Here is a 27965-nt window from a genome sequence, read left to right on the forward strand (position 1 = left end):
CGCTCGCTGAAGGAGAGAAATGATTAAAGGAAGGAGTTACAAAAGACACAGATGGATGGAAGGAAGGAAGGAAGGAAGGCAAGGAATGAAGGGAGGATGGACAAAGAAGTAAAGCGAAACCGAAGCTGGGACAAGTCAGGATGAGACGTGAACCTAGTCAGTGGTGTCGCAGAGTGAGTGTAAGAGAGAGAGAGAGAGAGAGAGAGAGATGACAGGAGGTGTCCCTCACCCCAGCGTCCAGCCCCCAACTTTGACGTCAGAGGCCGAGAGACACAAAACAAGCCGCTCTCAGCTGAGCTCCTCACTCTCACACGCGCACACACCCTCCGATGCACATTCGTCCTCACACTTCGTCACAACACTTGCCTCGGTACCTGCTCAGTCCTCAGGCGCTGTGCGTGGGCACGCACTCATCTCCACAACAAAACACTGCACTGCCTCCCTCCTCAGGACTGAAGCGTGCTTCGTCTCCTGTGAGCGATGCCTGATTGTGTGTGAAGCTGCTGACGGGAGCAAGCAGCAGGAGGAGGGAGTGGGGGGAGGGGGGAGAAAGAGAGAAAGGAGCGCTCCGACTCCCAGCCCCGGACTCAGACCCCCCGTCCCAGAAAGCAGCAGATGTGATAGAAGAGGAGAGGCGGAGAGAGAGAAACACAACCCCCCCCCACCCCTCCTTCCTCATCTGGGAGAACAATACCCAGCCTCCAGTTGGAGAGGGTCAGCTTTTGTCCCTCTCCCCACGCTCCCGCTGAAGAGCCGACAGCAGACAGACGCGCTGACACATTGACCTGCTGCTGTGAGAGGAGAAGACACCGCACACTGCTCAGCTTGATTCAGTACTTGGACAGCTCCTGAGCAACAACCCGTGGGACTGCGCGTTTCCATGAGTGAGCACAGACTCTTTCTGGCGAGGGACTGAAGCCGATTCCAGTCTGGAGACCCAACAACTACAAATGCAGCCCCCGTGTTCGCTCCAGCTCGGCCCCTGTGGCCCCTCTCCGTCCCTGGGATCGCAGGGTGGCACAGCCAGCCTCCAGCAGCTGGAGGAAAAGCAGCTCTTTGAGAAGTTTTGGAAGGGCACTTTCAAGGCTGTGGCCACCCCGAGACCGGAGAGCGTCATTGTGGCCAGCATCACCGCCCGCAGGAGGGTGACTGAGTGAGTTCTCCACTTTCTAATTACAATCAAAGAACAAACACATCGCTCGCTCTCATTGAATTATATTTGCTATCCAGCTGCTGTAGTGAGTGTTGTCACGGATTTTCAAGCTTTTGGTTCACCTGCTGCAAAACATCAGCAAGTGGTTGTGGAGTGACTGCTGAGCATGAAGGCTGATTTTCTGAAGCTTAAACCGACAATATCATCCTTTCTATAATGTAAACATCACTGTGGATGCTTATGTTAAGATGTTGGCATACAGCACCTTCAATTCCCAAAGGCTCTCGCCTTGTAACAAACACTTTCCTTTGACAAATCCAGGTTTGTTGTTTGATTTTTCTTCTCATCACAATGAGAGCTTGTTGACTAAACCTGCTGAAAAATCAGTGTAGTTCCAGTAATTTCTAGTTGTCTTGTTGAAAATGGGGATGAGTTTGAAACACTTGTTTTTGCTGCACAGGAAACTAGTTGTCAGTGGCTGTATTTCAATCTGTCTTTCTGAAATATAGACAGTTAAATGCTGCTGAAACAGCCGCTGAATGTAGCCTTGAGGTTGTAGAAAACATTCATCATTTATATGATTGTCCTTGTCTGCTTTCTGCTCTGTTTTGACCGAGACGCGTAGACGTTTGTATGACCTCGCTCCGCTTGTGTGTGCAGCCGGAGACGTGTGACACACAGCCAAACACAGCTGGCATGAAGAGCATGACGTTCAGTTAATTGTCCCCTTTAAAGGTCATGTGGCAGCGTCTTCATGCCTCTAATGTCAGACTTGTCCCCTCGTCTTCCTGTGACATGGCTCTGTGCCAGCGTCCCTGCTGAAGGAGCAACATGTCACGTGTTTGTTCCCCCACTTTTCCTCCGCCAAAGGTTAGCTGTGTAACTTACAGCCTCGGAGGGGAAGGAGAGGGAAGGATGCAGTGGCTGTTGCCCTTTCTCATCCCCCCTCCTCCTCCCTTCTTTATATCCCAAATTTGCTCCTGCCTGCATCACCATCTGTCATTTTTCCAGCTTTGACAACTTTATTTGTTTTATCATCCACTGTCTCTGTCAGTGTCTGTCAGACACTACTCATCACATGCAGGGCCACTGCTTTGTCCCTGAGAAAAGCTCAGAGTATGTGCAACAGCAGATAGTTAAAGCTCAGACAGGTAGAAGACTACACATGACCACACTCACAGACGGGCACATTTGTGCACGTGTACTTACATATCAAATGATGGAGCTTGCTTGGGTGACCTTTGAATGGTTTTGACACCCACTATCAACTTTCTCATGTGAAATTAGCTATGTTAATGAGGATTAGAATGGCTCATTTCATCCTACATCGGCACAGGCAGCAGAAAGACACACTGAACCAGATAATGTGACTTTAATGGCTTCTATTACAGCAGGACTATAATGCCGCACATGGCCTGGTTATAAAGGTTTTTATTAGCTTGTAAGATATGATAAAAAGCACTTTTTATTGCAGGAATATGACCAGATATGCCTTTATTTGACTGTGTCCCAGCTCAGCGATCTGACCAAATAACTGTAGCCACGATTTCCCCGTCAGTCAACCATTCAAATCTGTTTTGGGGAAAATGGGGGGAAAAAAGAAATTAGAAACAAAGCAAATGGACCCAGGAAAAAAATGAAATGTAATGTGGCTGGCTGCCACGAACTGAGCAGCCTTTTCGAAATTGCCGGAGACTCTGGAGCAGGGCCCAGCTGTCTCTTCAGCTTTAGCTTCCCTGCGAAGGAAGCTCTCCTCAAGTGGCTTTGCCCCTCCACGGGCACCATCCGGGTGACAGTGATGGTGATGATGGCAGCGTGGCGGCGTGGCCGGGGCAGGCGAGAACGAACGTCCCCCAGAGAGCAGGCACAATGTTGCTAATTCGCCCCGGTCTGTTTGTGGAAGACGTCCTCTCTCGCCCTGCCTCTGTGGATGTTTGCAGGAGGGAGACATGCAGCGGGACTTTTGGGTGATGCAGATTGTAAACAATGAGTAAAACACAACAAACACAACACTCGGAGAATATGGATGCAGGAGAGGGCTCAGGCGCACCCCCACACCTCCCGCCTTCCTTGCTGCGCTGTCGATTTTTGCCCGGGCAGAATGTGACTGGGGAATGCTTAGACCATCAGAACGCATGGCCTTAGGCTCGCTCCTTCGCCTCGTTCTCTCCAAGAAGAAACATCATTATTCACTTTGGATAACTGAGGGGTGACGAACAGTTGCAGTGAAAGCGAAGGGGCATTATGTCCAACAAGCAGAGAGGGAGAGAGGAGAGGAGACAGAGGGAGAGCCACGGGGAGATGTTTCATGTTCAATCAGCACGCCTCCTGTTTCTCTTTCCTTTCTGTTCTCCTCCTTCTCTCTCTCACTCTCTTCCACTCCTGAAATAAAAATGCTGGAGGGGGCCCAAGAGCCACAGAGGAGTAATTAGAGTTTGTTGTTCTCCCTCTGTCCTCCTCTCTCTGTCCTCTCGGTCTCCTCCTCCTCGGGCCAGTCACACAGAGGAGGGGAGGAGTTCACTGGCTCTGTGCAGCGGGGTGGGGCTTCGTGTGGAACCATTATAACCCTGCAAGCTGTTTTGTTCGTGGGTGGGGGGCTCCTCATTAAAAATGCAGCCTGGCTAACTTTGGGTTGTGTAGAGTGTGTATGTGAGTGTGTATGTGAGTGTGTGTGTGTGTGTGTGTGTGTGTGTGTGTGTGTGTGCATTTGTGTGCACTGGAGATGTTTTCCAGCAGTTGCAAGGGTTTGAAATGAGGGTGTAAACTCGCACGCGCCTGTGTGTGTGTGTCTGTGTGTGTGTGTTGCTGCCGTGTTAGTGGGGTCTTGTCCAACTCTGTGGCAGATGGCAGGCCTGAGAGAGTGCAGTGAAAGGGAGGAGGGAAAGTGTGTGCGTGTGTGTGTGCGTGTGTGCGTGTGGGGTTGGGGGCTTCAGGCTTCTTAGTTCAGCAGATGCTGCTTTAAGGGGGAGGAGAGGGGATTGTGCACTGACAGCACCAGTGGGAATATACAGCAGGGTGGACAAATAACAGAAACACTTTACAGTAGAATTTAACACAATCAAGCTGCAGCTTCAGAACTGACTGAAGAGCTGAAACGATGAATCGATTAGTGGATCGACAGAAAAATAATCAGCAACAGTTCTGATGACACATTAATCACTGCAGTCATTGTTCCGGTACATATACTCAGGTTTCCAGCTTTTCTTAGTCATATACCATTTTAAACTGAATATCTTTGAGGTTTGGACTGTTAGACAACGCCACACTGGGCTCTGCAAAGCTGTGATTAGGATTTTTCAATATGTTTTCACATTTCATAAACCAAAAGTTTAATTGAAACAATGATCAGTAGATTATCAGCAGATAAAATAAAAGACTGAAGTCGAATCAACACATCTTTGTCACCACAGATTGCAGGGCTGTTATATTGACTTGCATTATGTTGAAGGATTATTACAATGCATTATATGTTGTTTCTTATTTTCATGGCTTATGATAAAATTGTAACCACCGAGATCTGGCAATAACAGCAACATCACTACAAGAGGGCAGGAAACATGTTAGTTCAGACAGATTGTAAAGGTAAGATTCAAGGTAAAACTGCTTGAAATGTCAGTAACAGTTGTACAGGGTGCACTTTTGTTTTCCATAGAGAGTTACTTTACTCACAGGTGGAGCAGTTCTGTGGCTCAGATAGATATGAAACAAACAACATCGACAACTGTGTTAAAACATATCTGTTTCTTTGATTTAAAAAAAAAGGGTCAAAGGTACAAGCTTGTTGTGCATAAAAACACAAGATCGCAGGTCGACAATGAATCCCAGGGTGCATTTCTGTAACGTCCAATCACGAAACTTAAACTTCCGTTATCTGCCCTGCAAACGGTGGATGGAAGCTAAAAATTACAGGGTTGAGAAAGCTGACACAACAATTTGCAGTTTAAATTGTTTTGCTTTTGCATTCTGGGTCAACTTTGGATGAATTCAGCAGCTATGGTGCTGTGTGTGTTCACAACTGCAACAAAAAAAAGCATTTTAAATTTGCTCCTGCTGTGATTTGCGCCTTTGACTGGCTTCTTCTCCATAGCTACAGTGGCTGAGACTCATGGGTATTTTAGTATTTACCATTCACAACTCAGTGCGCAGAAAAACGTGCCTCATCAGGAATCAGTTTAGTGCTGTTGCCGAGTGTTTCCAAGTAATAAATAAATATTATAATTTAGGAAGATGTTGCTGTTTTTGCACCCATCCTCTGTCTTGGGTTTCAATTTCTGCAGTGACCACCTCTGCGCTAAAGCATGATATAACACAACGCTTCCTTGCATACTTATAAATACAAGCACAAAAATTTTCTGAGAGTTGGAATAAATGAACACAGGCTATAGATTCTCAAAAACACTGGGAAGTAGCAGCCAGAGCTCCCCTGGGACAATGCATCTCTTCTTTCTCACTCTGCAAGAATGACAAACATCATTTAGTGATGGACGAGGGCTTTGTCTGCTGTTATACATCTCTCTGTCTGCGCCTCTGCTCTCCTCTCCTTTAGCCGACTTCTCTCCCTCTTCTAACATCAGTATCTCTCTCCTCTCTTCTCTCAGTATCTTTTCAGTGTGTGTTAACTCGCCTTCTCTGTGTCTGTGTCATATTACTGAGAGCGCGCAGGCTGCAGCTGCTGAGCCATGCTGACAAGAGAGTAGGAGATGATGTCGACTCCCCAGGCAGGAATCGGACTCATTACAGAAATTGATTCACATTTGATATTGATTCCTACGCAGACAATCCATTTGAGTCATACCAGTGACTGTGGCTTAACACTTGATGCACCGCTCCAGTGAGTTTTACCGCAGGATGCATTTTGTGCGTCAGAGAAATTGGAGCTATAGCTGAGGTGTTAATTGGCCAACTGGATTTATATTTAGTATTGATGTCTACATGGCAAATCCATTTGAATCAAAACAGGTGTCTAACAATTAACACCTGATACACTGTCACAGATTAGAGCTGCACAATGATGATCTCTATTGTGGAAAGTGAGATTTCCATGTCTTTTTTGATTATAAAGCAGGTCTAGGTTCTATATTAATACTGTGAAAGTATCAAAGCCTCAGTCCACAGAGAAATGCACACAGCCTGTATTCAGAAACTGAGCCTTTAAATGAGCCGTTAGGACTTGTGTAAGGTTCAGATTCCTCTCTTCTCATTGGCTGTCTGACCTGTTGTTACTAGAGCTCCAGAGAGAAGCCTGAGAGAGGAGATGTAAAACTACACTGAGATGATGTTTGATTCTTAAAGCCACAAATATATCTTCTGATGGATATCAATATATCAACTAAGTGTAAAATATGGGAGCTTTGGAGAAAACCAAGATAATGTCGCTTATGTAAAGATATTAAGGTTTAAGTTATGTGTTCTCCTTTCTTAGTTTGTGTTTCAGTGTCCCTGAAGTCCTGAAAAGAACAGACTTTGACAATATTCCTGAAATGCTAAATACGAGGTTGGACGACCTTGCTAATATGCAATTCAAAATTTAGGTCAGAATCAAACGGCACACATCGAATTTTGGCAGAGAGCTTAGTGTTGCTGGAGGAAATGTGGTGTTATGAAGAAGTTAAGACTGCTAATTTGTTGTTTGGGAGGAGACCGCCTGTGAAAACATGAACTCTGGAGTAGCTTAGAAAGAGTTGTTTATAGCTTGGAGATCACGCATCGCTGAGTTTGTCCAATGGGGTTTGGAAATGTTTCATAAGTACTAAGATGTGTAGAACATTTTTGTTTGTTATATTACTGCTCTGTGGCACCAACTCTGAGAGGAATGATTCAAGAAATTCTAATTATATCCTGTTTTCATAAAGTACAAGAATGTTTTAGAAGAGCAGGGAAAGTAATAGCCTGCTTTAGCTGTTGCTGGACCAGTGGAGGATTAATGCAGAGTAGTTGCAGGATGGGGGACCTTCATGAGATGTAGTGAAAGTGAAACCATTGCTAAAAAGCAGCCATGAGTAACAGTTATCAGATGATACTAAATGCAAAATACTGTAACAGTAGCAAAGGTAGAAAACAGTCAAGAAGTCAGTGAACTGATTCAGGTCCTGACATAAACTAACATTAGCCACCAAGCTGAGGAGCTACTGGTCATACCAGACGAAGTAAGCTGTTGAGCAGGGGTTGAAGAATTTCATTTGTTCATTTGTTCATTTGTTCATGTGTAGCAGGAAAACTGTGTTATTTCTGATTTCAAAATATCCACACTCGCTTAGAGGCAGTGGCTTTCTCACATAGATTCAAACCATAAAAGATGATAAACATTTTCTCTCCATCACTTTAACACGTAAGAAAGACTTACATAAATACACTGCGCTGTTTCTAGTGGAAATGAAAGAATGCTGTCATGGAGTCCACATGGAGATAATCTGCAGAGGACCGCTTCTACAGCTCCACTTAGTTACACTGTCTGTCTATAATTCTCTTTACCTGCAGGGTAGTAGTAAATTACTGCTGCAGTGTAGACTAGAGAATTAAAATTGTAAATTTCTTTACATTGTGATCTTATTTTGTCCTAATCTATAACAAATGTGCTTGATTATGTAGAAGATTCAGTGAAAAGATTTATCAACAGGCTGAAAAACACTGACAGCCAAAAAGGCAGCAGATTATAGGTAGAATAAGAGAGATATTCACTGGCTGGCAGGCAGCAAAAAACCACAGTAATATATTAGAAAGGGGGCGTTAAGGTGTTATTGATGAATGCCATTGACTTTGAAAGGTGATATTTTGTGCTTTTAAAGCTCACTTTGACATTTCCAAATTTCACTCTTGTCTCTGCATCACAAAGGCCCAAGCTGGACCTGAGAGAAATGAGTTTAGCTTTAATGACACACCTATTGATTCTGGGAGACAATATGCTGCACTTGAGAGCTAACTTGTGATAGATGTTTAATATAGCCCAGGCATAATGGGCAACGGTGGCAGTGCTTGAAAGCAGCAAGTCCCTGAGAATAGTGAGCTCAAAGGAGTCTTTGATATTCGAATTTATCCAATCTCTCTTTCTTGTTCTTCTACACGCATTAAAAGATAGAAGGTTTGGGGTTATGAATCAGAGGATGGAACTGCTCTGAATCCTTCTGTGTACACCCACATACACACATATATGCACATGTATTCAGTGGTTGGGTGCATCAGAACCCCTAAAGGCACAGCAATGAAGAGGAACATGCCTAAATAGAATCAACAAATCTGTGCGTGATCATTGCAGTTTTGCACCGCTCATTGTTTCACTCCTCATGCCAGGCAGGCAGCAGGAGGACAATGTAGAGAAGTGGCTCTACCCTAGAAATAACATAAAAAGAAATGACATAAACTCAGAGAAGAACAACAGTGGCTTCGGAGAAAGAGTGACAAAGACAGCGTGGGTAAATGTGACAGATTAGCAGCAGCTTGAAGCCGTCAGAAAAACAAAAGACAACATTTAATTCGTTCAGCAAGACTCTTTGAAGAGTTGATCATGAAATGTTAGTGCAGAAACAAAACCAGTGGGCTAAAAAGTTGATAGAGACAGTGGTTCACTAGGAAGAACATTTTATATCTGTGCTGCAAAGCCTTTGAGTCATTGCAGCACATTTCTGCTCTCCAAACATGCCCCTTGGTCTGTTTTAAGCTTGTCTTGGATTTGGCAGCAAGTATACTGTTGTCTTAACCTGAACCTTACCCCTCATCATAATATATTCTAATATAATAACCACGATGATAACAAACCTTGAGGAAGTGAGGACCTCACTGTGGATGGTTTTCTAGGAGAAATACAGCAGAATACATCTGCACATACTGCAGGTGTGGGATTACACTCACATGAAGCCAAACACATGGACATATATGTGCATGCACATACAGTACATATGGAGACTGACACACACACACACACATTGCACCATGGCGGGGAGGTCAACATGATAATTCCTCCAGAGCTGAACAGCAGCAGCAGCATTTCCCCAAGATGAAGGCAAAGGGCTAAGAGTTAACCCTTTCCTTCAAAATCCCAGCTCAAAGGTGCTGTGAAATTCCCCCTCAGGGATCACAGCTCTCAGCCTGTGGTCCACCTCAGTGAGGGAAATGCCACGCACTGCCTTCCCCCTGCAGCTCCTGGACACTGTGATGTGTTAGATCCTGAAGTTTTATGTTTTGGGGGGGCGGAATCTGAAGGTTAAGTGTGATGACAGTCTGACAAGGACCCATTTCTGGCTATTTTGTAGCCCAAGGCCAGACATCCACTGCTGCCTCAGTTATCTTTTTCATTGCGAAATGATTTCTTACAGCGATATTCCTGTTCATATTATAATGGTTCATGTATAGGATATAATGTTTATATGGAACATACAGAATGCTATGTAACCTGGTTATTCATATATCTTTATGATTCTAATGTTGTCTAGGTACCTGATCTCCTGAGTGCTCCACATCTCAGACAGTCTTTCATTTCTCTTTTAAGTCTTTAGGTTATTGATGTCAAGGCATCAAGATTTTTTTCCATTTTCTAATTAGATATTTATTTACCTCTATTGTTGGTAAAAAGTACAACTCCCTTTAATGGTTCCCTATTGTATATTGATTAGATATTTTATATAATATAATTTGTTTAGTATATGAAAATCATCCTCTGAGAAAGATCTCTATGTTATTCTTTCCAGTCTTTCTTTTACCAAAGTAAAAGTATTGAAATGTATTTCAAGCATATTGTGAAGAACAGTTCTGTGTTGTCATGAAAAATTAACGTACTTCAAAGTTATTATTATTTTATACTTTTATATTTTCATATCTTTTCATACCTTGCCTTTTTGCACCGTGGGTCTGAGAGGACCGTAATTTCAGTTGTACTGTATGTCCTGTATGTGTAGCATAATTGACAATAAAGCTGACTTTGACTTTGACTTTGACTTTAAAAATTAACTCATCAAAACAAGAGCTACAGATGCAGCACAGAAATAGACTTTGATTTTAAATACTCTATAAAAGATTGTTTTGGTAACAGCATATCTCATTCTGATCTGTACTAATGTCCATAATATTGACCTCATGTGGCTGAGAGGCTGGCATTAAACATTTAACTATGCATCATATTTTATAAGCACGTCCTGTTTTTGTTAAAAGTTACTGCAGTGGAGTAAAAAGTTCAGTGGGTCTTCCAACTCTGAACGTTGAGAAAGACACTAAGACAACAGAACAATATTATATTAAAGCTGTATGCAAAGTAAGCATGTCGATGTTCAATCAGCATCAGTAAAACACGAGGCAAGAATATAATCTGTCAGGCTGTAAGGAGACATTTTCTACTCCAGCGGCAGAGGAGGGCGAAATAATTCTGTTTGAGCCATAGCCAGAACTGAAAAAAATATGTGTAATAATGAAAACATTAGCTCTGTTTGAAAGTTACTGTCTTGTTCATTGGAATTTGAGCCGCTCACGTACACAGATCTTGACTGAACTGGAGCAGTACAGGTCTGTTCTGCACCTGGTTACACTTACTTTATGTTAAAATCAAGTGCACTGACATTTAAAAAGACTCTTGGCATTTAAGTCCATTAACATAGTAAATTGTGTTGCTTGTTCACAAGGTGTGTGTGTGTGTGTGTGTGAGAGAGAGAGAGAGAGAGAGAGAGAGAGAGAGAGAGAGAGAGAGAGAGAGAGACTGTCATTTTTTCAGTTTGCCAAATGCGCACTGTGCAAGAATAAACATAACAGATGGAGAAACAGAGGCAGAATCATTATAAATGCTGAAATGTAAAGACTCTGATTTCTGCTATAAAAAGTCCAATATTTTCTCAGTGCTTTGGATGATACAGACTCTTTTTACAGAAACTGTCAAGAACCACTAGCTTTAATCTTTCAAACACCATTAGGGGTTTCTTATCTTTATGAGCTTTGGCCCCATCAAGCTCCGGCCGCTCAACTTGATTTGGGATTGTGGGTAACACGTACAGACAGATGCTGCCTCGAATACTTCACTGAACTTTTGTTTTTTGTTTTGTTCAGCTTTGTTCAAAGACTTTAAAAGAATATTTTGTGTGCTTTTTTTTTTTTGGCTCTGTGGAACCAGCACACAACAAGGTCAAAGCTTACTCTGAAGACCAAGAACACAAACTTTGTTTAGTTCATTTCACCTAACAGAAACACGTAGTGTGAATAGACAAGAGTGTGTCCAACAAGCAGCTTTGTATAATCAGTTTCTGTATTTTGTGAAAGAAACAGGGTGAGAGAGAGAGAAAGAGGGAAAGGAAAATGAGGAATGAAATGGCTACTATATTCAATACAGAGGTAGGATGGAAATCAATATAACAGCAGCTCAAAGCATGACTGTAATATCTGAATGAAAAAGAGGACAAGAAGAAAGAAAGAACAAAGGAAAGACTAAAGAATGAATGAAGGAAGGAAATAAAGAAGGGAGATTGAGTGACATTTGGAAATAGTCCGTCTCAGGACAGCCGAGGTTATTACATTTGACTTAATATCACATCCCAGCCTGTGAAATGAATAGAAATCTTTTCTCGAGTCTTAACCAAAGGGAATTAAATTATATGTAGGCACATAATGTATTGTATGTATAGCATTGAATAAACTCATAATAGATGATGAGAGGGAAGGTGAAACACTCCTTTGTCCTCTATGGACTCTGCATGATGTGGATGGTAGTAAATCTTGCAGACAGTAAGAGACGACCTATTCCTTTGAGCGGTTCATTACCAGTGTGCGTGGTGGCTGAGAGAGGGACGGCTCGCTCCTTAAGACCTATTAGATCTTCACAAACCAGGGGTGTCCCTGGACATGAAAAAAATATAAGCCAGCTCTCAACTTTTAACTGCTAATCATCTGGCCGCCAGCAAAGAAGCACCATACTGAAGGAAAAACAAAAACAAGATGTGAAGTGTAAGTAAGCCAGAGCAGGCAGACTTTGGTATCTAATCTAAAATATGATGATATTTGGTTGGTATTTTTCTCTCAAGCCTAATTTATGAAATCTATTCACATAAATGCTATAATTGAAGAGTTTAACTTAACAAATTAAAAATCTGCATCTTTTGTATTTGTGAGTTTGTCATGATTGGAAATTAGGCAGATTTTGACAATGGGGACATCCTGTTGCATCTTGTCTTGTACCAGCAGTCAGCACTAGTTTCTTTAAAGGTCCCATGTCGTATTAAGTGAGTTTTCCATGATATATTTGATTAGAAAGCAGGTCTATGTTTTATGTTAATACTGTGAAAGCAGTGCTATCCACGGACAAATGCACACAGCCCGTAATCAAAAACTGTGTACTAAAACGAGGAGGACTTCCATAACTTTGTGATGTCACAACAAAACAGTCACCACCCTCAGTTATCTCCCCAGCATGCCCCACCAGGATCCAGTGTCCGGCTTTGCAGGAATACTTGCTTTCTTCAAGTGTTTACCTTAAAAATCTGCTATATTAATTTGATCGCTCAGAAAACAGTCAGCCAATCAGAGGAGAGGTTCAAAGCCTCTCTTCTGATTGGCTGACTGACTTGCTAGTCTAGATCTCCAGGGAGAAGCGAGAAAAAGAGGTTGTAAAACTACACCAAAATGATTTTTGGTGCTAAAAACCACAATTATACAGTATCTTCTTATGGATATCAACTCTTCAAATAAATCACCAGAAAAGTGTAAAATGTGGGACCTTTAAACCTTGACCACAAACTAACCTAACCTTAACCAAATAGTTAAATGCAATCATGCCTTAACCACAGAGGTGACAGAATATAAAACATTCATGTGTTTTGGAGCAATCTTATGGATAGATGTAAGGAGGCACTGATAGTTAATGTTTTATCATTTTTGTATGAGGATGCTCAATCACTGGGAAAACATTTCCCCAAGGAGACAATAAAGTATCTATTCTATTCTATTCTATTCTATTGGTCAATCAATTTGAAAGTTGATTGTTTTTGCGCCTTTATTACTTGTTTACTTCCTGCTCACATGCAGCTCTTCCAGCTGTCCAACTGAAGGATGAGAAATTGATATTAAAAGTCAGTACTGTTACTTACATGAGTTTTTCATTTTTCAAAAAGGAACATACAATATAAAATAACCATCCAGTCTGGTGTGATGACTCCCAACTTTGTAAGCTCCTCAATGTAAATGATATAGTGACAGGTTTTGAATATATATTGGCTGAAAAAGTCATAATCATAATAAGATCAGTGGAGCTTTGGGGGATAGACAGATAGTTATTGCCACATCCAACTGGAATGTGCCATGAGGTAGCACAATCACTCATAATGACAGTAGGCTGAAATCCTTCTCAGTGTCAAATTGGACTGAGGCAAAGGCCTCATTAAATATGCATACATACCCTAGAGTTGGCATATTGGAAAATCTGAAAAACCCTACATAATAGGCTGAAGCCTTTTTCCCCTGGCAGCAAAATTAACTCTGCATCTTATTTACTGTAGGTCCAAACAAACGCACACTAACACATAATCAACAATAAGCTTCAGTCTCAGTTTTGTCTTGCAACAACTGAGCCTTGTTGGTGTTAGTTTATTTCTCTTTTTTGCAAAGTATGTCACTTCCTTGTACCCGGACCCCTGAGGCGGTCATAGTATTCATTATTAAAATGCAAACTTATCAAAGTCAACTCCTCATCACTTAAATTAAATCATTTCAAGGCTCACTGGCTCCCACATCTCGGCCTCCTCCTCCATTTTTTATTTTCGCTTCTTGCCCATCCTCATTTCAGGAAGACGAACTGCCATTCATGTGAAATTGCCACCATTTGCATAACTGATGCAAGGGTAAGGGTGCAAGCTGTGGCAGTGTTGATGTCACAAATGCAATCGGAGATGGGAACGGAGGAATTAATTGGCCTGCCGCATTACTTCCTTCCATCCGCCTCGCTCTCACCTCTGCTGTCACTTCTTGGCATGAAATGTCACACAATGACAAGTGATTCCAAAATGATGACACCTTTAAGGTTCATTCCAGGGGAAAAACAGGTTTACTTTGCACTTGGTTCTTACAAAAGTTTCTAGTGAAGTTGCGTCAGAGAACAGTGGCTTTGTTTAAAGTTAAAAATGTTTTTAGCTGCTTTTGCCCTTTTCAGTTAATGAATGGGAACGTTTCAAACCGCCACAAAATGTCTACATTAAGAATTTAAGCCACTAAACCTCTTATGATTCCAGTAAAGTAATTCTAGCATTTAGCCTCATTATGTTATTATTCCTGTTTTCAATATGTATTTATAAATAATGCATCAGTTTTGTTGCCTTGTTCTTTACCATTCTTATATGAGCATAAAGATGGACCCACTGGCCAGGATTCATTTCTGCTGCATGCTTTTTTTTAAAGTGATAATATAATTATATTGGCTTTTAGCAGTGAAATGACTGTATTATATCAGAGGGGTTGTTGATCAATACTAGTGTCTCCCAATTTTAAGACACTCCCAGCATATAACAGCCAGTCATTAGTGCAGTTATAGCCGCTCAAGGAAAGATTTTAATGTAACAAGGACACACAGTGTCATAGACGGTGAAGCACCCTTCACAGTTTAGCACCGTCACAGTTGGGAGTAATGTGAATCATCCTGTATCAGTCTGTTTTCTGTCACTTCAGAAAATCAGTTACAGTAAATATCTGCCTATTTTCTCAAATGAAAGACAGATTAGTTCAGGTAAATGTAAGAAAATGTTGCCTGTTGTTCTCTCACCCTCAGACTGGCGACGTGAGCAAGTTAGAGTGCGAGAAGTGATAAATAAATAAATGAATAAATAAAAATGGGAGTTTTGTTTCAGTCACACATTTGAAACTGTGAAGTTTTGTGGCAAAATTGATTTCACTGAACTTGCCAGTATCAGTGGATTTGCCCATAGGGATGAAGTAAATCTGCACAAATCTGTTGCGTTAGCACGTGAATTTGTGCAGCTAATCTTTAGCAAGTGGTTTTGACAGGGCTGACCTAGAGAGCTGGAGTAGCTTGTAGCTTATTAGCTGTGTTACACCATCCACTTTGATTTAACCTCCTCTGTCGCACTAAAAACCACAAAAAAGAATGATTTTCATACAGTAATAAGACATCGGTTGAGCTGATAATCGTGCTAACTTAGCAGAGCCCCCCCCCCCCCCACACCTTTTCAATTAGTCTTAAATGTAATGATATACAATCCTGAGAAAGAGGGGGGAGAAAACACCACAGTACAGAGAAAAATCTACACATTTCTGGGATTTATTGGAAATGACGAACACTAGCATGTTCCTCATGCTCCACAGCAAGGGATGATTTGCTTAAAGGTAGAAATGACGCAGTTTCTTTATGATTCATGATATAGTTACTTTAGAGATAGATGCATTAGAGCATACACGTTTATGTTTTAGCTGTCATTGCCATTTGAACTCATCAATGTTTAAAGCTGTTCTGTGGAGCTTTAAGTGAAATATCAGAGGCACGCACTCTGTAATGTCACATCAGCCAAGCAACAAGCTGATTCTGAGCAGAGGAAGATGCTGTCATTTCAAGGTCAACATCAAGGTCAAAGAGTGACAGTGTAGCTGTGTAGAGAGCCGTGCAGACTCGCACAGACTTGTTGTTCAAAGCCTCATCTTCCTACTGTGCTACTTCCCAGTGTGAGTATTATTCCCAGTGACATTCCAGTAGCCGGCACATCCCACTGAGAGCTGATTAGGACAAATGGAGCTGACAGTTTTGTCGTTGTTCCCGGAGTGAGAAGGAAGTAGAGTGGAAATCTCCTGTTCTGTCAGACCAAATCACACAGAGAAGAGATAGGAGATATGATACTTTTATCAAACTTGGATCACTTCTTTTAGACTCCTTTTTTTTCTAATAACTGTCTGAAAAACTGTGAATTTCTTAGCCACTGCTATTTTATGACAGCCCCCAAATGAATTAGAAAACAAACCTCTTTGTCACTGATACATGCATGATCTCTCAAATAATCATGACTTCAGCAAAGTATAGATATACCATGCAATTTCATATTTGCCGGCTACAGAAATCATTAAAGAAAGTTATTAAAAATCATTTTTACATGACATCAGCATACTGGACAAATACTACAAGGCTGGTGCTGTTGCTCTGGTTTCTGGAAATGGCTCATTTCTTTCCTTAATTAAGTTTAGTAGCAGCCTTGTGAACTGCTCAGTCATTAGACATATGTTAAGCTGTTTGGTTGCTGTAGATGTTGTGAGTGCGGAAATGGCTTTGCAGATGCAACAGCATTTAAGATTCATTCCTCTGTGACCTTTTTTTTTTTTTTTTTTTTTTGGAGTAGTTTAAGAGGTTGAACTAGTCACCGAGGAGTATTAATGAAAGGACAGTTCTCTCAGTTTTATTGTTTTCTTGACAATTCATTGTATTTTTCTATTCAATGTCATTGTGACTACTTATTTTTGCTCATTTAATTTTGTTAGTAGTAAGATTAGTTGATGTTGACTTGTTATCAGAGTTTTTAAGCCTTCTTGGTTGGTCCACTGCTTTTAACCAGCCTGAAAGATTGCAAATATATTGCATTGCTATGTAAGTTTTACAGGCAATTTAGTCTGTGTTTAGTGAAATGTCTTGACAACAATTAAAATTATTGAAATTTCTTACAGACATTCATGTCCCCCTCAGAATTAAATGTAGTAAATTTAGTTTTCCCTATCAAGTCCCCCTCAGGTCAAATATTAAGTTTATGACCAGCCGCACTCTCTATTTAGTGCTAATCAGTATGGGTTACCATGCAATATGGTCCCTGTTTAACACCAACATGTTAGCATTGTCATTGTAAGCATGTTAGCATGTGGATATAAGCATTTAAATCAAGCACCACACTTCCAAAGTGCAGTGTAACAGAGCCACTAACATGGCTGTAGGTACTTAGAGTAGAGTGGATGTAGCCTATTTTAGTTTTAAACCCATCATTCAACCTGGTGTCCACACCACTTCAGAGTTTTCAAGCCCTTAAAACAGAGACTTTTGAAACCACTGCTGGCCCAGTTTTAGTTTGAAAACTCTAGGGTTGTGTTTTAGCCTGCATGGGCCAAACTCAGTTTTATCAGCCACAACGTATCCTTCTGCCAGTCTCTGTTTTCCACCACAATGACCACCTTATACCAGTGTCCCACACAATTCATCATCAATCCAGGCAAAGAAATTAACTTAACTTTTTGCCATTGCTGTTCCTTGTTTGTAGTATTTTCTGCAACAAAGCAACCAACTGCAGAGTAGACAATCTCCTTCCTGTTTACACCAGCACGTGAACTAAAACGCTTTTAAAACAGCAGTATCATATCAGCTTTAGTTTTGTTTAGGTATGAAGTAGCCTTTTTCTCATGTAATTCCACATTCTTTGTTACTGTTCTAGGATTTCAACAACATGCGACCACATTTGCGAAGTGCCCTCAATTTACTGTAACATGTCTTTTTTTGTCTTGTAAATCCATAAATAACCAAAGAATCGGTTAAGTTTTGTGGCATTACCTGGGCAGGTCCTCCACAATCCAATTTTAATTAACTTTTCATCCTTCAAATAAGCCCTATTCCTCATCCTGGAGATGTAATCTGTTATATATTCAGTGCTAGTGATTCATTAGCTATAGACAGCCGTCGTGAGATTAATCACAAGATCATTCACTCAGCGACAGATTTGTTCTGACATGCTCAGTTCAAGTTGAAGTCAGCGGGTGTGTTGGAGCACTGTGAATATTTAGAAATGAAAACATCTGAGAATTTGTTAGCGATTGATAATCACATGCTATTGATGCATTTCTGATTGGGCTTTAATCCCTCAGTTTAAGAAGTCCTTCAAAGGGAATTGATCACAGCGACCATTTGATGAAATCTGCAGCACAGTACAGCTTTACTGTGTGCTCTGGTGGGACTTTGTCTTTGACCATACCTTGACAGTAAAAGATTAAGCGAACACATCTTCCAGCCTCAGACGGTCTGCCTTATAAAGATACGGACACTGCGTGAGCAGTTGAATTTGTCCGCTAATTAAATTTATCTGCCAGAGATCGGGGTGATCTGGGGATATTCTACCTAATTATAAGAAATATAATTGATGTCTCTGGCATATGAGCTAATTTCAGTGGCTTCCTATCTTTTTTTTTTTTTTTTTTTTCAGTTTTACATCGATGAAAGAATTGGTTATCGCGCTCGGCCTGATTCATTTGGAAAACATGAAAGCCTCTCCGATAGCCACATAATTAAACGGTTATTTTGGGGCATTCAATTTAAACTTGGGCTCAGCAGTGCCCTTGTAGAAGACATAGAATTGCTTTGTCTCTGCACTCTCTTTGACTCTGAAGGCAGTTTTAGGAAATCTTGTCGCAATAAAACACCAGATCTGACTACAACGGGAGCCTCAGAATTAATGATTTGCCTTGATCTGACCAGGGTGATGTACGATTGCCTTTTGTCCTCATTTAAATCAGTTCCTAGGTCGAACTTGAGATTGCTGAATTATTGAGGCCAGGCTGGAAATTTGACTTTTTGATTTGTCTTTTTCCTCCAAATACATTTAATAAGGTATTCAGAGGTTCAAAATAGACAGAATCTGAACCATATTCACAATAATCATGACGCCGTATTGGCTGACGTTTCAGAGCATCTGCCACATCTAATCAGCTTCCACATTAACCTACATTGCCTGTATCTGGATATTATTTCAGAACTTAGTGCAGTAGACTGCAGCACAGCGTGTCATATTATGTGATGGACATCGAGCTGACAGCTACAATTTAACTACAGGACACCCTCATCCTGTTTGATACAGTCGGTTGAGATGATGGGGCAGGAGTTGGCATAAAAAGGGATGATTTGCGTAAACAAATAGATCCTGACTGGTGGTATAATCCCTCTCATGATGGCTGAAGGGCAAACTTAACGCACTGAGATACCAACATCGAAGTCAAAGACTGAGATGGAGTATTTTTCATCCACTTGAGTTTCTGCTCATTTGACTCATTATTCAACCTGATGAAAAATCCTTTTGAAATGCAATTTAAAAAGAAAAAGCCAGATGATGCACCTGATTCAAAATCACTGATTGTGAGTGTGTGTTGATTAGAAAACATTTTCTTTAAACTCATCCTGCAGAATAACCGTGTGTGTGTGTGTGTGTGTGTATGTGTGTTCTGGTGTTGTAGTACCTCTGAATGCTTCAGATGTAGATACACTGGAGAGGAAGAGACAGAGTTGGCTTGTTGACTTTCTTCTCCTCCTCTTCAAGAAAACCTTTCAGCGCATCAACTGATTGACACATTCACTCCTTCTCCAGCTAAGTCCTCCACCATCCCTCTCTCCTCCTGTCGCTGCCCTTAACAACACCTCATCCTGTTGAGAATGGGCCGAGAGAGGCAGGAGATTAGGGGCTAATATGGTATTGGAAAGGACGAATAATCTCACAGACACCCTATCTCTTCTCATAAACTCTGAGGTGAGAGGACAGTCCTCCAGCCTGCCTGCCAGGCTGGTGCCCTGATTGACTGACAGCCGGCAAGGTTGTGGTATGTCAGATTGGCGGAGTCAAATTTAAAAGCCAGTTTGCAACGAACCGTTTTAACCCTCAGGTCATCATCGTGGATGACCGCCTGTGCTATCAGCGCTAATCCTGGCCTAAAGCCCAGTTCTCCACTCCCACAAGACCGATATAGCTCGGGGACGTGAGAAGGTTTTGCAATAATTTCAAAGTTTTATGGTGATTTTAATTCTGCGCCAGTTCTACAATTTGTGAAGTTTCAGGGGGAAATTTTCTGACTGTATTTAGATGAAGTCAGAGGTACCGTGATAATAATAAATGTAAATCAAACTCTGCAGTATTTTTCTCCTTTTTCAAATGGATGATTATTCTGTTCCAACCAACTAATTTGCAACAGCAAATACGTTTCTGGAGAAATGCAATGCAACCCATATAACTTTTCTGTATCAACATAATGAGGAAAAGTTTTTAATGAATGTGAATCCGCTATGCCGCAAAATTATCACACTCGTCTGGTCCTACTTAAATATTGAAAAAGTCAGCAGTGGTTCAAAGCAGAAAACGTGCATGTTTCAGTTTAACCAAAACCGAGAGCTTTCTCAAACGTCAACCAAAGTGAGTGTTTTGCCTTAACCTAACAAAGTCCTGCGCTATTTAGTTCAATGTCTGTCGCTACTGTGATGACAAAACAGTAATTTGGTGTTCATGCGTTCCAGCAGTCAGGATAAAGTTTGTCTGCTGTGCTAACCTGACTTCTTAAATGTCATGTGAAAGAGAAACCCAGTTTTCTTCTGTCAGGGTAAGGAGTTGGGGAAACCTGGTAAACATGACAAACAGGGTTTTTAAAAGAGCATCTGTGCATGACAAAGACTTCAGGCAGGGAAAATACTGAAGGAAACATCATTAGTCATGGTGCATGCTGCTCTCCAAAGTCTTGTTAAAAGTGAACCTAAAACTAAAATAAAAAATGTCATCTTCTAACAGTCTGAATGAGTCAATTTCCACATCTAAACAGCAGACTATTTGTAACATTCTGACATATTTGTGCAGACTTTATGCTCTGTCACTGCCTCTCTTATCAGTGTGCCATCAGAGTAAATGGTACACCAAAAGCAAACAATCTGAAAGCATCATCTTTTATCACTAATACATCAGCCTTAATTCAAAATATGGCTGTAGCCAAGGGGAGAAATATGATCGCTGCCCTGCTGCATAGTTTTTACGGTAACAAGGTTACAGCCGAGTGGGGACACGTTCTCCAAATTGTCTGCTGTAACCAGTTATTTATACCTGTGTGTCAGCAGCAGCCAGGACCGAAGGCATTATGTTTTCAGGTCAAAGTTCAAAGGTCAAAGTCACTGTGACCTCACAAAACATGTCTTGAATCTGATATCTCACGTATCTCTCTCTTTCATATCATGAGGGAATTTCTCCAGATATGACACAAACATTCACTCTGAGTCAAAGATGAACTGATTAGATTTGTGTTGTGTGCATGTAAACATAGTTGTTATAGATACTGTAGAGTTTTAAATACCAACTTACACATTGAAATTGTTGTAGCCATGGATACCGAGGTCGACAGGGTTATTTATTAACTGCATGAAGTTTGCAACAAACTGTACTGCAGTGGCCCCGTGTGAATACAGCTTAAGTCACTTTTCATCAGGCCTCTTCTGTTTTTCATAATCTGCTTCGGCTCAGAACATTGCAGGATCAGACTCACCTTCTTTCACACCCTGTCTCTGCCAGTTCCCCTGAGAGCACAGAGTGGACTCCACACTCCTGAGTCACTTTTACAGCACACTTCCCTCGCTATTATTTCCTCTGTGGAAAATGTGCTTATAGGATTTTCTGTGACAAAAGGGGGGAGATTCAAGTTTACATCTTATACACTTCTGAGGCGCCACTTCTCTTCAGCTCACTTCTCACAGGCTGCGTTTGCCAGCAAGGTGAAGAAAAGCATGCTGTCAAGACACTGACGCAATTGAAGCAGTGGACAGGCTTTGGCTCGTAAAATTGCTTTAAGGGCTTATTTCTAAATATATCTTATATCCCAATATGTCCTGCACATTTGGAAAATTATATGAAACACAAAATTTATAATATTACACCTGTTTACCTGCGTGATGAAGGGATGCTTTCAGGGAGCTCTCAGAATAGATCAGGATTCAATATGCTCAGTGTCCCTGCACATTGTACGTCCTGTGGCATTGATTGAGTCCGTGTTCACCTTGAGAGCTACAGATTTATAGAGTATAGAGGAAACCTCTAAGAAATCAAAGAAATCAAGTGAAAACATATTGTTAATGAGTCAGAGCCAACTAGTTTGAGGATGATGCATATAGAAAACCACAACTCGTCATTTTACGCTCATGCTTTTGTTAAAGAAACTAATGAGTTGTAGAGGCGCAGGATTTTGTTGCTTTAGGGCAGAGACAGGCTCGCAGTTTTTATGCTAAGCTCAGACAATCGACTTCTGGCTGTTGCTTCATATATAACAGACAAATACGAGAGTGGTATCAACTTTTCATCTGCATCTAATTCTGGGTAAGAAAACAAATCAACATGTTTCCCAAAATGTCAAACTGTTCTTGTAAAGCTCCTGCCAATGTATGTCCACACTCGGCCAGTTGTGTAAAATTTGGGCTTTGCCACCACACCTAATACAAAGCAAATATCTATATAAAAAGTGAATGCATTTTTATGAAGTAAAGCACAAAACTTTATTTATGGGGAAAGAACAGAGGAGCCATGTCACACATCAAATGCCATATTTTAAATGAATGCGGCTGCTGTTTGAGCAAAACTCAAATGACAACTGATGACAACTAAATTGATCGCAAGGTGAGATGTGCCCAGACTTGTCTTTGCCGAAAACAAATCTTGAAAATAAATGGTATTGTCGTGTTGAATGATGGATGTTTCCTTTGTGAAAACACTGATTTATCTTTATTCATAAAACCTCAGTTCTGATAGGTCTGTAGCCGTCACATGTAATGGCCAAGCAGCTGTGAACACTACAATCATTTACAATCAACACAAGACCATATATACGAATGTTGCTTTTAAAGTTTAAGCCACTCATTATATCCACATTAATACAGTGCAGTACATGCAGCCTGACGACGCCGCATGGTGAATCCTTTAAACACCACCTTTGACTTTGAGGGGGATTATCCTTTAATAAGGTTTAAGCCAAATATAAGAAGAGTCTTTAATTAAGCCAATCATTTGGAGCCATGTGGCTGTGATGCTTTTCAATTAAATGTCATTACAGTTTTCTGTTTGTCTTCAACCTGGAATTAAAAGAATATCAGGCCAGAGCTGTGGTGGTGTTTGTGTGACCGGATAAAAATGACACAAGCTGAGCTGTATGTTGCTTGTTTTAGGTATTTATAGCTTTTATTTTCAGAGCAACGGATGGGAGGAGGACAGAGAACATTTGCATCAATAACAGCTATAAAATAAGTTATAAATGAATGAAATATTGATAATAGTTATGTATGAATTTGATGAAGGATCATTTATTATGCCACAAAAACTACAATTAAACATATTTAAAGATGAGTACATTCATAAAATCAATTAAAACAGCCATGAATTTGTATAAAGGAGCCTATTTGTCACTTTTTATTTACACTCATTGTTTCCCCCAGAGGAACAGAGGTTACATAGCTGAATAAATCCCCTCAAGGCCTTGACGTCTTTCGCCTTTCCACACATTAAAGATAATGGAATAATTCACTTGCCCTTGAGCCCCGTCGCCATGCATCCATACAGAACTTCTTATTGGGTCGCCAGCAAATTGAATGAACCTCCTTTCCATAAAAAGGTAATGGACTCCCTCGGATAGCCCTCTAAATAACATGGACGGAAGGGGAGGTGAGATGAACCAATTTATTATCAGACTTTGAGGAAGGTGCATATGGAGGGGAAGGTCACTCTCTCATTGATCTCCGGCTCCCCCCATAGGGAAGTGATAATTATGTGTACCAACATGGACCGAGGTCACCTCCAGCCGTCACCAGGAGCAGGTCAGGAACAATGTAGAGCTGTGGTGTGGAGCATTGTTGTTTTAGCATAGATTAAATCTGTCTTCTGTCACTGCATTGGTTTGGTTTCAATGTTGTCATGAGATGAGTAAAGTCTGCAGAAATAATCCAGAGCTTAAAGTAGGGTCTTTTAATCGAAAATCTCTTCATTTAATTTTTGCCACTGTCTAATTTTTCAGTGCTGACGACCCCACATTTAGTCAGTTTACTGTGTGTTGAGCTGGTTTGTGTTTGTGCTCTGTGGCTTGTTATGGTATTTATTTCAAATGTGCAATAGGATCGTGGAAAAGCTGCACTACAGATGCTGGTTATGCAAATTCAGTGTCACTAACCTAAATCATTATGTTGGACTGCAACACATATCTAGTGGTAAGATAGTAAGTTTTCCTTCTGGCATCTACCTCTGCTGGTTCAGCTGTAAAGAGGAAAAATCAGGAAAGATCATCTCTCAATGAATCAATGAATCTTTTGGTTCATAAATTGTCATCTAATTGTTTTGTTTGTATTTTGTTGGTTTTTAAAATAATACATAATTATATTAGCCAGCCATTCAAATGTTTATTTGTCACATGCCAAGGTACAATATACAGTGAGCAAAATAAGGATCAGGGTCAGAAGATAAAACTAAGAAGAAGATAAAAAAAAAAGAGGCGAGAGGTCAATTTTATGTAAAATATCAAATATCGCATACGTTAGAATGTGTTGAAATTGTGATATTCAGTAATATTGAATATTGGCCCAAGCCTAATGTCCTAAAGTGTTGAGAATGAAAAACCAAAAGAAATTCACCTTATTATCATATAAGATGAAGAAAGACAGCAAATCAAACAAATTTTCGGCATTCATCCCTAAAAAAAAATTGGTGCATTGATATATTGACTAATTGTTTCAGCAATGATTTAAACAATATTTCTTGCAAGAGGTTTACACCATAACCTACAGTAAAAAAATAAATAAATGAACAAAGTAATAATTAAATTAAGTTCAAATTTTTCTCGAAAAATTAGTACTGGTCTGATCTCCAGTCAGACTTAAGGTCCAGGTGAGCCTGCAGGAGAGTAGTTAAACAATCCAAAGCAGAAGACCTAGCAACACAGGCATTGATAAAATGAAACTTTTCTCAATTCTGCCAGGGCACCTCTCACAAGAAAAGGTCAAAGGTCAGCACAGCTGCAGCTGACAAGGATGTTTTTTTTTTCTGTAAGGATGAGCAGAAAAATATAGATGCTCTTGGCTCATGGATCCAGCTTGCCTCCTCTGATTATACTATATTGTCTAGGCTGCTCTGCTTATCTTTGACAGGCTATCGACATTTCTGTCTCAAAATCAGATCAAGTCTGGCAGACTGCCGGCAGCACCCACTCTGATTAGCATCGAGGGGAGAGGTGGGTGGAGGAACGGCGAAGTCAGCGGGTGTCTTGATTGCTCTCTGTAGTCGTCACACTCTGCATGCCGTGCTCCATTTTTAAGATGATTATTTTAGATGTGAATGCCAGGTTGCATAGCTAATATAAGTCTCCTCAAGAGGCAGAATTGATATGTAACGCTTGCACCAGACGCCTGCACATACTCCTACGTATGTATACGTACCTGCACTTGTCATGTGGAGTGGGTAACAGGGTAATGCTTAATCCACAAATCCCTGTCAGCAGTGGAAGAGAGGATCACTCCCTGTGTGTGAGTTAGTGGACTTGATGGGGTGTTGAGACAGTGGTAGAGATGATGCAAAGGGTGCGGTGAGATTACTGTTACAGACAATGTCTCCAGTCGCTTCCCCGGGGACACTGGAGGGAGGTATGATTGGAGGTATAACTACAGAGAGAGAGACAATGCGAGGGACACACAATGTATCCCAGTGAACTGAAAAGAAAAACAGGAAAGAGAAAGAGAGAAATGGAGAAGTAGAGATTACACCAAGGATATGACACTCGTGGCCTATGTAACAGCCTACAGGGTGTAGCAGCGGACGTGGGAGGAGGTTCTGACTTTGATACACCACAGACAGCGGGTGTTGTGGGACTGTGGAGCTCTACTCACAAAACTGAGACTCATCTTTTTTGGACAAGACTCAAATAGACAGAGACAAAAGGTTAAAGCAGCACAGAGGCGAAGACGGAACAAGCCTGGAGGTTTGATACAAGCATATGAGGGAAGAGGGGAGTTAGTTAGTTGGCTGGAGACTGCAGACGATGCCATCCGCCGAGGCAACATTTATAGAATCTAAACGTTGGTGACTCTGCTGGATATATTCGAATGCTGCGCCTCCATCTGCCCGTGCGCCGCACCTGGTAGGTTGCAAAGACGGAGCAGTGATGAGAACAGGAGGAAGGATCATGGGGATAGGTTACCTGTTCGTGCCTCCACGCCAAAACCAGCATGAAAAGACTGAGCGCACAGCGTGAAATCTGCAAGAGCACAGGTGAAGATGACAGGTGTCAGGTAATTCAAGGTTCATGATTCTGTTCATGTCTTATGTTGTGCAGCTTCAGTGCTGATCTCAGTGATGGTGCTGTTACTTAACTCTTGGTGCATTTAAAAAAAAAATTGCTTCATGAGCAAGTTTCTTGGTTTAGAAAAGTTTTTTTCCCCCTTTCAATACCATAGGCAAGCAGCTCAATTTAAGGTATAATTCAGAATAAATTGAATTTCACAAATCCAATCATCAACTGCACTATTTTCTCACTGACAGTTCATTTGTGATACACGTGCCTGCCTGTCATTACATTACTGTCGAACTGTGGAAACACACCATTATCTGAGAATCCAGGTTTTACTTGACATCATTTTTAAGCCTCACCCAGTCCTAGAAGTCAGCTTGCACACAACCTCTCCAGCATGAGGGCACATCAATCCATAGGGCGGGAAATTCGGGTCCACTTTCTGTTCTCTTGACATTTATTTTCTAATGAGGGAAAAGGATCTTGTGAAACGTAGCCATAAGCGTGGCTTTTTTGAATAATTCACAAGGCTGTTTTGCATAGGAAGACGGCATCACAGCAAGAGATGCAGTTGCAGAAAACGAGACAGAGAGATGGGAAGTCGAAAGTAATTGAACATGTTGGTCCATTCTGAACCCGTTCTCTAATTACTAGCGTATCTAGATCTTGTCAGAGTTCCCTCACTCGCTCTCCCTCACCAAAGTGTTGATTGGCCCATTGAGTTTCATTCCCCCTGTCATGGCCGGCTGCAAGCCTGATGTGTTTACTGACACAAATTAGTGTGGGACTCTAGCAGCTCATTAAGGCAGAGGGGGCAGAGTGAAACAGCAAAATGTGGGGTCTCAGACTCTATTTGTCCATGGAGGTGTGTGCACACAGGCAGGTGTGTGGAGAAGCCTTTAAGTTAAAGCTGGGATGTATTCCCACAGAGCAACTACAAGGAAACTTGATGGTGGGTAATTGGAGGCAGAAGTGGGAAAAGGCAGCTCAGAAGGTCCTTAATGCACAGAGCTGTGGCTGCTGGTCTGTCAAAGAGATTTTAAATGAGCTTCAGTGTCATGTTGAAAAGTTGTTTATGACTTTCTTTGCAGTTGTTGGTAAATATTACTTGTTTAATTGGCTGATTAAGTTTCAGCCAGATGGCATTTTTATTTTCTGTCTGTTCTCTCCATTAATTGGGAGAGGTGTGCTGCAAAAGTTGATCGCATTTGTTTAGCTTCTCACAAAAAAATGTAGCTCCTTCACACAGGCCCAAAATTCGCATTTAAAATGGAGCAGCTGAAATGCCCAATACTGAACCCATCTGTCAGCTGCCTGTTTGAGTGAGAAAATTAGGGAAACATAAATCCCCCCTTTCACAGCATGGACTTACAGGCCCGTTCCCTTGGTTCCAACTTTACTTGAAAGTTTGATGACTCTTTGTCTTCTTCTTTGGTCAAACTCTGCAGTCACTCCCACTGCCAATCATCCAGAGTCTTTTTTTTCCCTACTTCCTCTTGGCACATTGTTCATCTCTGGTGTCATAGTTGTGCTAATTAAACACAGGGTGCACAATGATTACTGCTCACTGCACTCCACATACATTAGCATCTGCAGAAGGCTCTTCAGTAATCTCCTTCTAACAGGAAGAAGCACAGTGAGGAAGTGCGCCTCACAAGCTGCTAATTAAACCCAACTATGCCTGCTTCCCTCCCCCCGCCGTCACACAAAAAAACCTCTAATCATGTCTAACTCGATTTGGAAGCAAGTAATTGATGCACACGTAAGGTTTATGATGCACGGAAGAGGAAAACGCTACCAGTTTAAGATGTTAACAGCCAGGGCTTAGAGG

At 41.2% G+C, this 27965-nt stretch overlaps 1 protein-coding gene across 1 annotated transcript in view; it reads left to right on the forward strand.

Annotated features, from left to right (window-relative positions):
- The first annotated feature begins 299 nt into the window (after positions 1 to 299).
- The window catches only part of srrm4 (serine/arginine repetitive matrix 4), a 59143-nt gene continuing 31477 nt past the window's right edge, over positions 300 to 27965 (forward strand). Inside the window, exon 1 of the mRNA XM_071483732.1 lies at positions 300 to 1153. Coding sequence (XP_071339833.1) covers positions 951 to 1153 — 203 coding nt within the window. The 5' untranslated portion in view covers positions 300 to 950. The remainder of the gene's footprint in view (positions 1154 to 27965) is intronic.

Source organism: Trachinotus anak, unplaced genomic scaffold, assembly GCF_046630095.1.
Source record: "Trachinotus anak isolate AG129_WGS33_773 ecotype Australia unplaced genomic scaffold, CSIRO_AGI_Tana_v1 ptg000008l, whole genome shotgun sequence".
Taxonomy (NCBI): Eukaryota; Metazoa; Chordata; class Actinopteri; order Carangiformes; family Carangidae; genus Trachinotus; species Trachinotus anak.